Source organism: Megalops cyprinoides, chromosome 13, assembly GCF_013368585.1.
Source record: "Megalops cyprinoides isolate fMegCyp1 chromosome 13, fMegCyp1.pri, whole genome shotgun sequence".
In the NCBI taxonomy this organism is placed as follows: domain Eukaryota; kingdom Metazoa; phylum Chordata; class Actinopteri; order Elopiformes; family Megalopidae; genus Megalops; species Megalops cyprinoides.
Genome location: NC_050595.1, coordinates 26,256,477 through 26,270,000, shown reverse-complemented (window position 1 = coordinate 26,270,000; position 13,524 = coordinate 26,256,477). Strand labels below are relative to the sequence as shown.

The 13,524-nt window shown below is 49.9% G+C and overlaps 1 protein-coding gene across 4 annotated transcripts in view; it reads right to left on the bottom strand.

Annotated features, from left to right (window-relative positions):
* tcf12 (transcription factor 12) overlaps positions 1 to 13,524 on the bottom strand; it is a 99,226-nt gene that overhangs the window by 30,055 nt on the left and 55,647 nt on the right. For all 4 annotated transcript variants that reach the window (XM_036543539.1, XM_036543541.1, XM_036543543.1 and 1 more), the window contains 3 exons: positions 13,115 to 13,176; positions 7,176 to 7,308; positions 6,523 to 6,575 (listed from right to left, as the gene is read on the bottom strand). In XM_036543539.1, the coding sequence (XP_036399432.1) occupies positions 6,523 to 6,575; positions 7,176 to 7,308; positions 13,115 to 13,176 (248 nt within the window). The remainder of the gene's footprint in view (positions 1 to 6,522; positions 6,576 to 7,175; positions 7,309 to 13,114; positions 13,177 to 13,524) is intronic.

The window sequence follows — 13,524 nt, the reverse complement described above, 5'->3', positions numbered from 1 at the left end:
TCGCAATGAATCACCACGCCAGAATCGCTTCACACAGTGGAGTTGGAGAAAATGTGGGTCGTGACCCGCTGGTATGCGGAGACAGGGGTTGAGGTTGTTTTAAAGCCCAGCAGAAACCCATTCTGACAGCTAGTGCACACCTCCTCGTCCAAAAACACATACCCTCCTGCACACATCACCCCTGTGCTCCCTTCCCAGCACTTCCCCTATCCCAGCATTCTCCATTCCAGCGCTTCCCCCGCCATCTCTCCCACTGACCACAACGCTCTGCGCTGCCGTTCTCAGGAATGGCACCATGGCAACCAGACTCTCAATTGTTTGCTTGTTTGTTTGTAATTGTTTGTTGTTTAAATGCAATCAAAGCCGCTTCACACGCCCTCCAAACTGGAGCGTGCACTCAGGTTATTGTTTGATTAATGACGATGCTCATCTCGATGAAGTGCTCACAAAAGCAAAATAATTAGCTGGATGGATTCCGCAAATCTGAGGACACTTTTAGCTCCTATATCTATATATATATATATATATATATATATATATATATATATATATATATGTCCATCACTATCACAAGTACCACAAAAAGCCTTTTCACCACCAAATGCATTTGTGTCACCAAATGCAGCGGGCTTGAAAGCTTCTGCTGATAACCCTGAGCGGTGTTTCTCACTCAGGACCCCTGGCCACCGCAGTGTCAGTGTCCCTGCAGCTGGGCGGGCAGGTGACCGTGCCAGGCGGGACTGGCTGGAGAGGTCTGCGGGGGACACAGCAGCCCCGCCCCACCCTGTCACACTGCCAGCGCGCCGGCCTGCCAACGGGCCTCACCTCAATCCAATCAAAGCGCCCTGGCGGGGGCGTCCCTCTCTCACGTGCCACCGTCGCCTGGCACCCCACGCCGAGGTAAGACTCGGCCCACCTCACGTCAACTGTCTGACCTACTCCCGCGTCTGGAGCGCCGGGCGGGGCGTGACCTCACTGCGGTCACACGTCACATGATACCTGAGCTTCCAGCGCTGGCTTTAAGCCAGTGATCCTTCATCTCCAGGTCAAAGGCACAGGGCAGACACACAAGTTCCACACTGACCTGACTGTTAGTAAACATATGTATGTTAATGTATTATCCTAATATTAAATATGACTTAATATTCAGAGTGCACAGTCTGGGTTTCCAATGAGACTGAAAATCTACAAGGGCTGCGTTTATACCAAACACCCACACAGACTTTGCTTATTTAGTCTTTAAATGGTAAGACGTGAGTCATAATTTTAACCTGTGTGTCATTTGTTCCTTCTCTCGGTTCTTTTTTGAAGATCAAAGCGGGGGTGTTGGGGGGCAATCTTTCCCTACAAACACAGACACACACAGGCAGCAATTTTCTGTTGAGGATTATGTGAATCAGAATTCCAGGGGCATCCATCTAATCAGACATCTGATGAGCTGGAGATGGTGGGACGGCAGACCACAGGGGTTTAAGCAAAAAAAAAAAAAAAAAAAAAAAAAAAAAAACCCTGCCACGCTGCCCCTAGTGGCTGGATTGAAACCTACAGGCCAGATGGAAGAGCAAACTTTCAACAGGATTGCTCAGGGGCAGGAGACAAAACTCGGACAAAGATCCAATCAGAGTTTGAGATGGAAGATGGGAATGACTCTTATCGAGTCAGACACAAAGAACCTTCTGAAGTGATGGTGTTTTGGGGGGGGGGGGGGGACATGAAGGGCCCAATCAATACATCTCATTTACTAATACTTCTCTGCAGCGGAAACATTATTAACACCTAACCTAATTATGCGAAACGTGTCCTAGAATGTCGGAGTAATACGGCAAATAACGCTGCAGTGTTTGTGGAGAGAATACGTGCTCGGAGAAGGAGAGATCACTTGGGGAACAAAGGGATGTGCCCACATGAAAGGGACACATCAAAACTCCATCTTTGCTGGCATTTGTGCAAGGCTGCTGTCAGGAGTTTCATACAGAGGCCTGTCTGTTCACAAGAGGGCTTCTCTGCGAGTTCCTGACCTTGCATTAGATGCTGAAGTTCAAAGAGAAACATAAAATGAGATTTTTTTTTTGTTGTTGTTGTCTAGCTGTCTGCACATTCCCGCTTGACCTGTAGATGGCTCTTTCATCAACACCCGGATCAATCTGACGCCGAGTGAAACATCGGCCGGGGAGAGGATCCCTTTGAGTTTAGCACGTGCGCACGCGGGCGGGGCATGTTCTCTGCGTGGGTTCGTTTCGGCTTCCCGTGGTTTTCGGCGAGCAGCGCAGCACGCCCGAGCCCTGGAGGTCCTGGGGAAAAGGGCTCCACGCTGTGAGCCTGTAAGTTTCAAGCCTAAGTCCATTAGCGTGGGAGTGCCACAGCACAATATTATGACATCACAAGCGAATTAACCTTCCCCCAGAACTCTCGGCTGTGCAATTCAGATATAGGTGTACCATATCCATTCATTAAAAAACTCACCTCTCCTTACTTCTCACCCTGACTGAACACCATAATCTGTTTTAATGTTACTGTTCACTAAAATACTATATTAACACTTGTACTACATAAAACTGCCATGTCTTAAGAGAAGCAGTATTGTAATGTATCTGTAATGTAACGTAACGTAATATATATACGTAATATATACATGTAATGTATGCATCTTTGTAAACCTGAAAATTATTAAGTACCCAAACATAAAATGAACAACCATCTACAGGAACGGCATTATTTCCACAGATGTTTTGTGAGAAAACCTGCGAGGTCCTCTGACAAGTGGTTTGAAGGGACAGCATAGTGGCGGTCTTTGAGCCTTGCATGACGCCCCTCCTCCGAGTTTAAAATAGCTCTAATTGATTACTGTGTGAATGATTTCATCCCTTGCAGATGGTGACTCGGGTACAACTTTCACTAAGCGTTCCCAGATGTTTCGCGAAACGCACGCCATGCAGCCCGTTTTCTGTCTGTCTAAACCACCTCTCCCGCGCGCCTCGGCCACAGAGCTGCGTGAACGAGCACCTCGTCCTCGGCGGCCGCCCCCCTGGTCACGATCCAGCCGCCAGTTCCTCCGCTGCTCTGGCAGGAAAGGCTGTTGTCTGAGCGATCTGTCAAAAGCAAATGACAATCTTTTTGTCATTCAGGGCCAGCGTTCTCGCTCGCAAAAGTCCCTCGAGGGAGCTGATTTGCACCCCCTCCCTTTCCTCCCTCCCTCTCTCGCTCTCTCTTTCCCCCATGGCCTACCGTCACAAATAGAGCAAGTGTCACATCGAGCCGCAGTGCCAGCGAAAATGGCGGTATGTCACCGAAAAAAGCCTGGCTATTTCCAAACCAGAGTCCCCCTTCTAGCTATACAGGAATAATCCCTCCCAGCGCTGTCCCACAATGCACCGGGCAGAGTTTATCCCTGTCCATCTGCCAAGGGCTCCTTCAGCACAGGTGCCCACAAAACTGCCCATTAGCGGTCTCTCACTGTAGCTCTCCGACTGAAGGTTATTAGCCATTTTATTTCATTACGGCCCTTTTAGTGCAAAGTAGATGGGCACTTCTACTAAATGCAATCAAGTTGGGCTTCGACATTGAAACTGGATACGACCTCAAGTGGCACCGCATTTCAAAAGCCTCCTTGTGGCAGACACGAAATCTGAAGATGACACGAACAAGAGGGAAGATGATGCTCAATTCAAACTGTTCAATTTTTACATGAATTCTGTACCACTATTATTTTTAATGCATTAACTTATTCATCTATTCAAAGTAACTACATTTTACTTCACAGATTATTTCCTTTCTTAGTCTACACCCTTAAATAGGTGATGAACGCGCATCCACTCCACTTTAAGTTTTGTCCTTAAAATCGGCCTGCCTGACAGATAAAGATCCATGTAATTGAAGTAATATTAAGTGCATGGTGACAGCGGTGTGGAGCACACCCATCAGCTTGCTTTACTGCTTTATTAGGGCTGACAAAAGAAAGAACCATCCCACCTGGAATAGGAAGGCTCGGTTCCATTGCTCAAACAACTGGAGCGCCTGGCTGTCACCACCCGGTTAGAAATGCGCATCGATCTCCACACAGCTCTCCCTTTTACCAAATGAGGGAAATGCGAAGATGACAGTGGCTGTCGTTCTCAAATTTATATATATATTTCTCCTCTCAGAGATTAGGTGTCTCTGTAATTCTCCCGCTGCCGCCCCCTCTCTCTCCAACTCCGGGGAGAGAGCCGCTGATCCTTCATCAATCAGGGCCTTTGGTGCTGGGCTTCGGCTGTGAAGGCAGCAGTTAAAACAGCTCTCTCTCTCCCTCCCTCTCTCTCATCACACCGGCAACATTTCGCCAATAGATCCATCCCACCGCTTCCACCACTGGCTTTCAAAACAACCTCATAGGAACTCTGGAAATGGGATTGCACCCCCCCTCCCTACACACACACACATGCACACACACCCACACGCACACACTTCCAAATGCATACACATAAAATAGGCCTATAAACATACGTTTCAGGTTTACCGGTATGTTAACTGTAATCGCCAGCTGGCTCCTCTTGATACATTTTACACGTCTCCCTATGGACGGCGTTTAAATGCATAGTTTGTGTTTGCTTCCATCCAGATTTAGATAAATATATTGAAAGACGGCATTTAAATGCATAGTGCATGGCTGCTTCCATACATATATAGATTAATATTTCAAATCGAAATCAAATGTCACATTTGAAAACAAAGACTGCTCTAAAAATGTGACTATTTTTAGATCCGGCGGCCAAAAAAAAAGAGGGGGAGATAAATAAATAAATAAGGGAGCATGTATTCCTGGTGCGGGGGAATAATGATGAGGAGCATTGTGTTCATTTTGTTTATCAAGCAGCTATCCGGGCCTCTAGTGGGGCCCGGGTGCTTACGCAAGCAAAAGCTTTCACCGCCGCCTGCAGCTGCATTCCTGCCTTCCAGGTAAGCTGCAGGTTCAGTGCGCAGCTGCCCCCCCCCCCCCCCCCCCCTCCTCGGCAACCGCACGCCGCTCTCTCTCTCGCTCGCTCGCTCGCGGACGAGCTCCCGCCCAGCGAGGTGGCCCTGCCTCGGAGTCTCGCGCGGGGTCCCCCGGCCCTCTCCGGCTCGGCCGCGACAGGGTGGGGACGGCGGTGCGTGCTGGGAGACGGCCGCGTGTGTAAAAGCGGGATGGTTCAGATGGTACGCGCAGGGAGGAGGAGGAAAGGAAAGAAAAAAAAAAAAGCGGCATTCAGCGCTGTCAATGCATGTTGTCCCATTTAGCATTATGCTGCTGTGAGTTATGAGTCACGCAAGTGCACCTGCGCCCATGTGTTAAGTACTGACAAATAAAAGCCCTACACCCATTTACACAACAAAGAGATGTGCCCTGCAAGGCAACCAGTCTCTCTCTCTCTCTGTCTCTCTCTCTCTCCATTCTTTCCTTCCTTCACTGTCTTAGCAAAAGGAAAGAAAAAAAACCTGCAAAATACACATACCCCCATGCAAATTCATATAGTAAACACCATGTCTTCGTTCAGGCCCCAGAGAGAACGTGGTGCTTAATCTGGCAGGAGAGAGATCCTGCAGCTCTCCATTATTGCAGGCGGTAATGATTTTCACACCCTAAAGGAAAACCCCGATTTCCAGCCTCCTCCATCAAAGCCTCTCCTTCTTTTTGTTCTCGGAGGATGAATCTTCCAGAGCAAAGTACGGGGATCTGGGCGAACCAGTTGCTTTTAAAAGCTTTCATTGGTGAGGGCGCTGAAGTTAAGGGAAGGCTTAATAAAGGCTTTGGAAATCCACCAGGGCTTTCACAATGAACATCTGACTTGGTGATTTATGCATATTAATAACACCCAGCCCGGGAACAGGCAAGCTGAGCTGCACGCTTCCTCAGAATCTTAATGTCTCCAGCTCCGCCGGGATTATTACCAATGTAAATTTCTCAGATTTCTCAGCTATTAATCTCTGTCTGTCCTACTGTTCTGCAAACATAATGACTAATTAAACATCAAAAGACCTGAACTGAGGATCCACTTTGACAGATCTGGCCCCGGCTCAGTGTCTCCCTGGAGAGGCACCGAGGGGGCCACACTGTGACAAGGCTGCTCCACAAATCACTCTCCCCCACAACACACAGACACGTGTGCACGCACACACACACACACACAAACACACACACACACACACATACACACACACACACACACACACACAGACATGCACACACACACACGCACAGACACATAAAAACATCAAGGTTTACAATCAAACCAAGAAGAGGAGATAACAAGAGATGCATGTGTGTGTGTGTGTCTGTGTGTGTGCGCGCGCGACTGCATGCCTGTGTGTGTATGTGTGTGCGTATACATCTATTAAAGAAGCACAAGTCGCTTCTGAGGATGGCTTTGAACACAGGAAAAAAAAGAGACCTGAGGTACGTTTACGTGACAGTCACAAGATTCAACGGCCCCCTTTGTGTGCAGTGGTGACCGAGATCTATTTATGTGCAAGAGAAAAAGCAGAAAGATAAAACAATGTTCCACTCACAGATGAAGGTAATCCAGGAGGGACCTTGCGCACTTTCTTCGTCTGTAAAGCATCTGCACAGATACAAAGAAAAAGTCAGGACTGTATCAAAAATAACCTGCAAGAAGAAACCCGGCAACATGGTTAATGCGGTTTTGGCGTTTCAGGAAACCGTGATTTGTTTACTGCTTACAGAAAACCTCAGTCAAACTCAAAGACAAAAAAATGGCTTGGACAAAAACAGTCATAAAATACAGGAATCCTCATATCTTCACAGCTTTTCATTAAATTTGGAAGCAGTTATTAGAGGAACTATAAATACTCCATGGACTGTGATCTGTGGGAAAGCTCACAAGTGTAACTTTGGCTGGGTACCCTGTAAATAAAAAAAGGTCTACAGGATTCAGAGCCAAGATGTATTTTGATGGGAGCGAAAAAAAAAGCACAAGGTGTCAGACTGCGGTTAGTGTTTGCACCTTCCTGGCAGGCGGAGTCGATTCGAACCGGTGGGAGGGATCCGTTTCCGCGCTCGTGTTGGAGAAACAAGCGGCTGCATGTGTCAGTGTTGATTGGACGGTAAACTCCCGTCGTGTAAACCGAGAGCGCTGTTCGGGCGCGCTTCACCCACAGAGCGTAAATTAACAGACGGGCTGAATCCGGGGACCGGTACTGACCGAGGGGAGCTGGGTCCTGGAGGGGACGTCTCCTCGGGTTGGTGCTGGAGAAGGAGAAGAAGGGGGCGGCGGACTTCCCCCCCGCGGGAACGGGCCCGGGGCTCGCCAGTCCGATGTCCGAACGGAGAGCGGACTGCAAGAGAAAAAATGAAAGATTACGAAGTGGACAGAGGGCAGGGAACAGAGACTGTGTGCGCATGTATGTGTACCTGCCTGTGTGTGAGTGTGCATGTGTGTGCATGCATGCCTGCGAATGTGCGTGTGTGTGTGTGTGTACGTGTGCATGCGTGCATGCTTCTACGCGAGGAGCGTTGCGCGCAGATAACTCTTTATCATCAGCGGCCACATTTTAAGGGAGTGGTTCCCAGAGAGGCTCCGCTAAGAATCAGCCCTCGCGCGGCCCCCTAATTCTGCAACAACACAGCCAATCAATTTAGCAAGTTCGCCAAAATCTTCTCTCATGGCAATTGCTGGGCATGCAGTAAAGCACAGGCCACACAAGTGTTAAGGACCAAAGCATGCAGCGCCGTTGACCAGCAGTGATGTGATGCCGCCCTGCGGTAATCGGGTCTGACAGGGCACTAAAGATGAGAAAACATTTCTCCCAGACAAACAGAGTTTGGCCCATACATTCACAGCCTTCCTTGATCACTGCGCTAAGTGCCTCCATATGCTGAATTTACAGCTGAGAACTGTAGCCGCTTCTCTTAAATCACGACGAAAGAGTGGCTGGAAAACTTGAGTCACCGCATTTTATTTGGTACAGCTTTGTTTTTTTTTTTAATGGATCTAGCAACACATCCAGTCATGCAAGGTGGCACCTTTTTATACTTTTTCTTGCTTACTTGGATTCAGTAATGACCAAAAATAAGTATGTGAAGAATGTAATGGGGAAAAAAGGCATTTTATTAAATTATAATTATAGGTGTAGATCTCTGTCACCAGAAGCACAGGACTGAATATGACACTGCTAAGCAGAGACTCCAAAGAGAAATCAACAAAATCAGTGTGACCTAGTGATTGTCCTCTCCCCGAGGCTGCAGGGAAAAGGTATTGATCAGTGGCGATCACGGCCTGAGGGCATCTTCAGACAGGCTAAAAGGAGCGTGGTCCCGAGGGGGAAGTGTGGGGGGGTGGGGTTTGGGGGGGGGGGGTACAGCTCAGGCTTCATTAAACCATCTGTCTGATCTCGGGAGCCGTCAGCTCGGCCCGAAATCACTGCAGCTTAACTTAACAAAACGCCTATTACAGAAGCATTTGAGTCTACGGGGCGCGGGACTGTCGGACCTGCATCTCCTGAACGCATATCCAATTAGCCGCCAGACGTCAGGTGACGGGCGAGAGCCGGCCCAAAACGGCGGCCACCAGCCCGTGCCACTGTCCTTCCGGCCAACGCGCCGCGCACGTGATGCAGCTCTCCCGAAAGCGGGCCACGCTCTCGACTGTCATCCGCTCGACTGGCCTGCCCCCAGCAAACTGGGTTAAGAGGCCAATTAGGGGCCGGTCCTAATTAGCCTAATCGTTTTCTGGCTTTAAGTGTATGGGGGAGGAAAGAGGTGAGTGGGGGCAAGAGAGAGAGAGAGAGAGAGAGAGAAAAAAGGTAGAATCAGCAGCTATGTCAGTGCTCGGAGACTCGGGAGAATGAAAACAGAGAAACTACAGAGCCTGCTAGTGTTTCACAACTGCTACAAAATGCTAAAAATGCTACAGGTCACCACACAGACTGGTGCACACACGACATACTAGAGAGAACACGATGACACTTTTCACTTTTTCTGGTTTGTGAATTAAATCACCTCCAGCTGAGATGACTCTGGATGTTCATACACCACCTGGCTCCAAAAAACCACTGAGTAATAATGTCTTCTCACAGAGAGGTTGCAAAAACACAATGTACCAGCACCTGCTATTGAGCTGATTCCTCTACTTCCAACCTGACCCCAGCGCGGCCCCCAGGCTTATCGTCTTTATCTGGACCGAAATCCACCGCCTTTAAAAATCTATAAATCACAACCGATACGGCGGCGACAACTGGTACAGGCGAAAGGACAAAGAGGAGCGGGAGACGATGCTAAATTGCGTGTCATAAATTTACCTTAAATGCCCCTCTGTGGCAGCTGGAACAAACGCCCGTCGTGCGAACGATTCCTTTACTTGTCACAAACAATTTGAACAGGGGTAAAATAAACATGGAGGCAGCGCTTTAATAAAAGTCACCACTGACTGTCCCTCACGGATTTACAAGCCGCCACCAGAAATAATTTGCATCCTATTTCAATAGATTAAAAGGAAGGCCATCGGCTCCTGTGAGTATCAGGTCTGCCATTATTCCACTGCGGGAGAAATGAGGAGAGGGCCGTGTGCGTCGGACTGACAGGCTGTCAGGATGGCCCTGACACTGACGCGGTGTGACAAAGAGACTGGCACCATGCTCGTCCCACGCCGTTATGCCCTTACCGAAACGGCAAGGAGCCGGCGTCCGAGCCAACGACTATTAACAACCCATCTTTATTTCAGAAACTCATGAGACACCAGACGAGGGAAAGAGGGGAGGTTGGGGGGGGAAGACCAGGAGAAATTCCAATTACAGCCTAATCTACATGTATTACAGCGTTCGAGACTCCAGCGAGAGCGGGTTTATTAGTGTTGATTATAGAGATTTTTTAAATCGGAAGAATCCTATTTAAAGATTACGCAAAATAGAGTTGTGCTCTCGCCCGCGAACTAAAACCGTGATCTTTGATTTTTATTAAAAGAGAGAATTAGTGCAAATCCTCTGTAAAATACAGCTGGCAGTCAGAGCGCAGAGCCGTCTGTGAGCTCCCTGCCGAGGGCTCTCCGGCCCCGGGCCCTGCACGGTTTAGCCATGGACTCGCCTCGGATGACACCGCAGTCAATCACGTTCGGGCCCAATATTGAACACGAGGGTTTATTATGTCAAAAAGCTCTCGAATCACCAGGCCCCTGCGTGGGCCTCTTCACATTTGAATGATCATCTTCCGCGGCCAAATGTCACGCAGGTTTGAGGGGATAATGGCACTCATCTGTCAACTGCATCCTGCCGCAGTAATCAGGCTAATCTGTCTCCCAGGAGCGGGGGCCGGGGGGGGTGGGGGGGGTTGCGGGGGGGGAGCTACCTGCGGAAACCGCACCGTGTCACGGCAGCCCCTTTCCCCGCGGATCCGCCGTCTCCGAAACGTGCCGGTTCTCACCGCGAGAGGGACGGCGCATGCTCCGCAGAGGGGGCTGCCATCTTCTGAGTATCCAGGGCAACGGAGCTCAAGGAGACACACCAGCAACGAGTCATCTCTGTGTTTGTTTGCCTCAAACACTTCCAGCACAGGCCTACCCACGATAACACACAGCAGTGTAGCACAGTGGTAAGGAGCAGGACTTGTAACTGAAAGGTTGCAGGTTTGACTCCCCGCTGGGGCACTGCTGTTGTACCCTTGGCTAAGGTACCTTACCCAGAATTGACTCAGAGTAAATATCCAGTCGCATAAATGGATAACATGTAAAAATTGTAACCTATGTAAGCCGCTCTAGATAAGAGCATCTGCTAAATGCTGATAATGCAATGTAATATAATGTAATGTAATGTAATGAACTACAGGTACGTGGATGTCTAATGTGAAGGACTTCCTGTTTACATTGGCTTGCACTGTGTGTGTGGTGAGGAAGACGACATAGATAAAAACGTGCCGTACAGCGGGTCTGCGGAGACCGGAGCGACAGGCGCGGGCAGGCGCAGGCAGATGCAGGCAGACGCAGAGCCCTCCCAACCGGTCGCAACACCGTGCCTCCGCTATGATCAGACCTGAGGGCTCTTACATCATGCTCAGATGATGCAACAGCACGCTGCCAAACAAGTCGCCCCGGCTTCACCCCGACGACGCCCCGGTAACGGATGGGTCGCTCTGCAGGCGTCTGCGGCAATTACGCCGGGGGAGGGGTGGGGGCCGGGGGGGGGCTCTGACAGATTGTTACCCGCGCCGCGTCTCCATCCTCGGGCCCCTCAGAGGGAAAGATGCACGCGGCCCGCATGTTTTTTCATTATTATTTATGCATCCTTCCGCTGGATGGATGGTGAAATCTGCAGCGCGGGATGGAAGGTTAGCGTGCCGGCGTGGAACTCCTCCGTGGCTCATTAAAAGATAAATAAGCTCTGATAATCTCTGCACCCGAGGAGGCTGCGCTGCCGGACGGGGTCCGCTCCACGCCCGGGCCGCCATTCAATGGGTGCCGATAATGACCCGGAGGCTCATGGGATATCACCGCAAAGGCTCTCTGGCCCGCATTCCTCCGGCACTCTCTCCGGAATGAAATGGCTTTTTTGGCTTTCCTGTTTTTCTTCTGCGACTAGACAAACGGAGTCTCTGCCAGGCTCAGATCTCCACAGCTGCAGGGCTGCATAAATTCCCCCGGTCCCACACAAAATGTCTGTGCTGGCTTCCACTCGCAGTGAGCGCTTTTATGAATGGGAAAGAGTGATCTTAGGAAAGTGTTTCAGAAACTGGCCGTGTTTTAGGCCTGTCAGAGCCAAATCTCCTCTACTGTCTTCATCTGTACAAGGTTAAGGGCCTGAAAAAGGGGGGAGGGGATTTAGCGCTAATTAGGGTTAAAGGAGGGGGTTAACATTGTAAGAAGCTGGACTGACCTTTTGCATGACCCCTAAGCAGTGCGATCCTTTAACCTTTCCAGTAAAGCCTTCCACGCAAAACCGCACACAGCACGCTACCGGCACCCCACCGCTTATGCTAACCCTGACCACCGACCCTAATGGGGAGTGCTAATGAGATGCTAACGTGACGCGCCCAAACCAATGGAGGAGGGAGACCTGTTTCCATGGAGGAAACATCTCATTCTGGGTCTAGGTCAGGTGCAGGAAAGAGAGAGAGAGCAAGGCACAGATGGACAGCGACAGGGAGAGAGGGAATAAGAGAGAAAGACAAAAAGAGAAGGAGGAAGACAGACAGAAACAAAAAGACTGAGAGAGGAAGAGAGAAAGAGAGGGGAGGGAGAGAGAGAACAAGAACAGAAGACACAATGGGAGAAGGGGACAGAGAGAGAGACAGAAAGAAAGAGACAGAAAAAGACAGGGACGAAGAACCAAAGACATAGAAAGGGAGAGCTGGAGACAGAGAGAGAGAAAGACAGAGAGAGGGACAGAGAGAGAGATCCCCACTGATTGGCTGACATCACACGGAGAGAGGGGGAACCGTGCAGAACGCACACAATCACGCCTTTGTGTTAAACATCTGTGTGGCTGAGCAGCAGGGAGCTGGGCCAAGCACGCTGACCCCACTTTAATGGTGTCTCGGAGGGGAGGGAGGTGCCACTGCTCAGGTTCCTGTGAGGTGTGAGACTGCACCCCCCCCCCCCCCCCCCCCCAAGGACTGCGCGGGGTAATCGGGCCCTCGGTCACACAGTCTGCCCTGTGAGGACCTGCGTGTCGCCCGCGCCGCGGCCGCTAACTTCAACCCCACGCACCGCTCCTCCTACATTCCTCCTCTGAAAGTTTACAAACTCTGCACGACTTTCCCAGAACAAGCACTCTTTTCAAGCTTGATTATATTGCCACGATTGCCGTTTTATGAGCACAGCTGGAATCGTCAGAGCGATACAGCTTCAACAAAACACTGTAAACAACATTAAAACCTCAGGAAAAAAAAAAGTTGAATTTACAGCACTGTAAATTATGAAATAACACAAATAAAAAAAGAAATGAAAATATCAGTGGGGCATAAACTTAACTGTGTAAGTGTGCTAAACCCCCTCTGAAATGCAGTTTCAGTGCCTGGCTGCACCTGTGGGGAACTCCGTGAAGCCTGCCGGTCTCGGCGGGGGCGAACCGCAGGCACTGCCGCTCTGTTAGTAGGTCAAAGGTGTGCTGGCAGCGAGCGGGCGCTGAGAGGGAGGACGGAGGGTCTGCTTCTTACCTGGCAGCCCGACACTCCGGGTTCCCTCCCGTACGCTGAGAACGGAGCTCTCTCTGATTTACCTGAGGGGGACACACACAGAGAGGACCACCCTTAGACAGAACATAGAGGAATATACCAAACTCATTCTAACAGTCCTGACAATCACCAGCAGAACATGTGCTGTAGATTCTGTATGTGTGTCAGGGGGGAACTGAAAAATTTTGTCACAACAGTACAAATTTATTGCCTCTTCCTAAAAGCACAAGCTACAACGGAGGCAATCCCACAACCCCCAGCCGACAACCAAAATCTTCCCTCTATCAACCTTGAGTTCCTTGCTCTGATTGGGCCATGCGCTCTGTAACGAAACTGGGCTGCTCCAGGTCTGCTTATCGTCCCAGTATCGACGGCACCGGCCGACCCCGCGA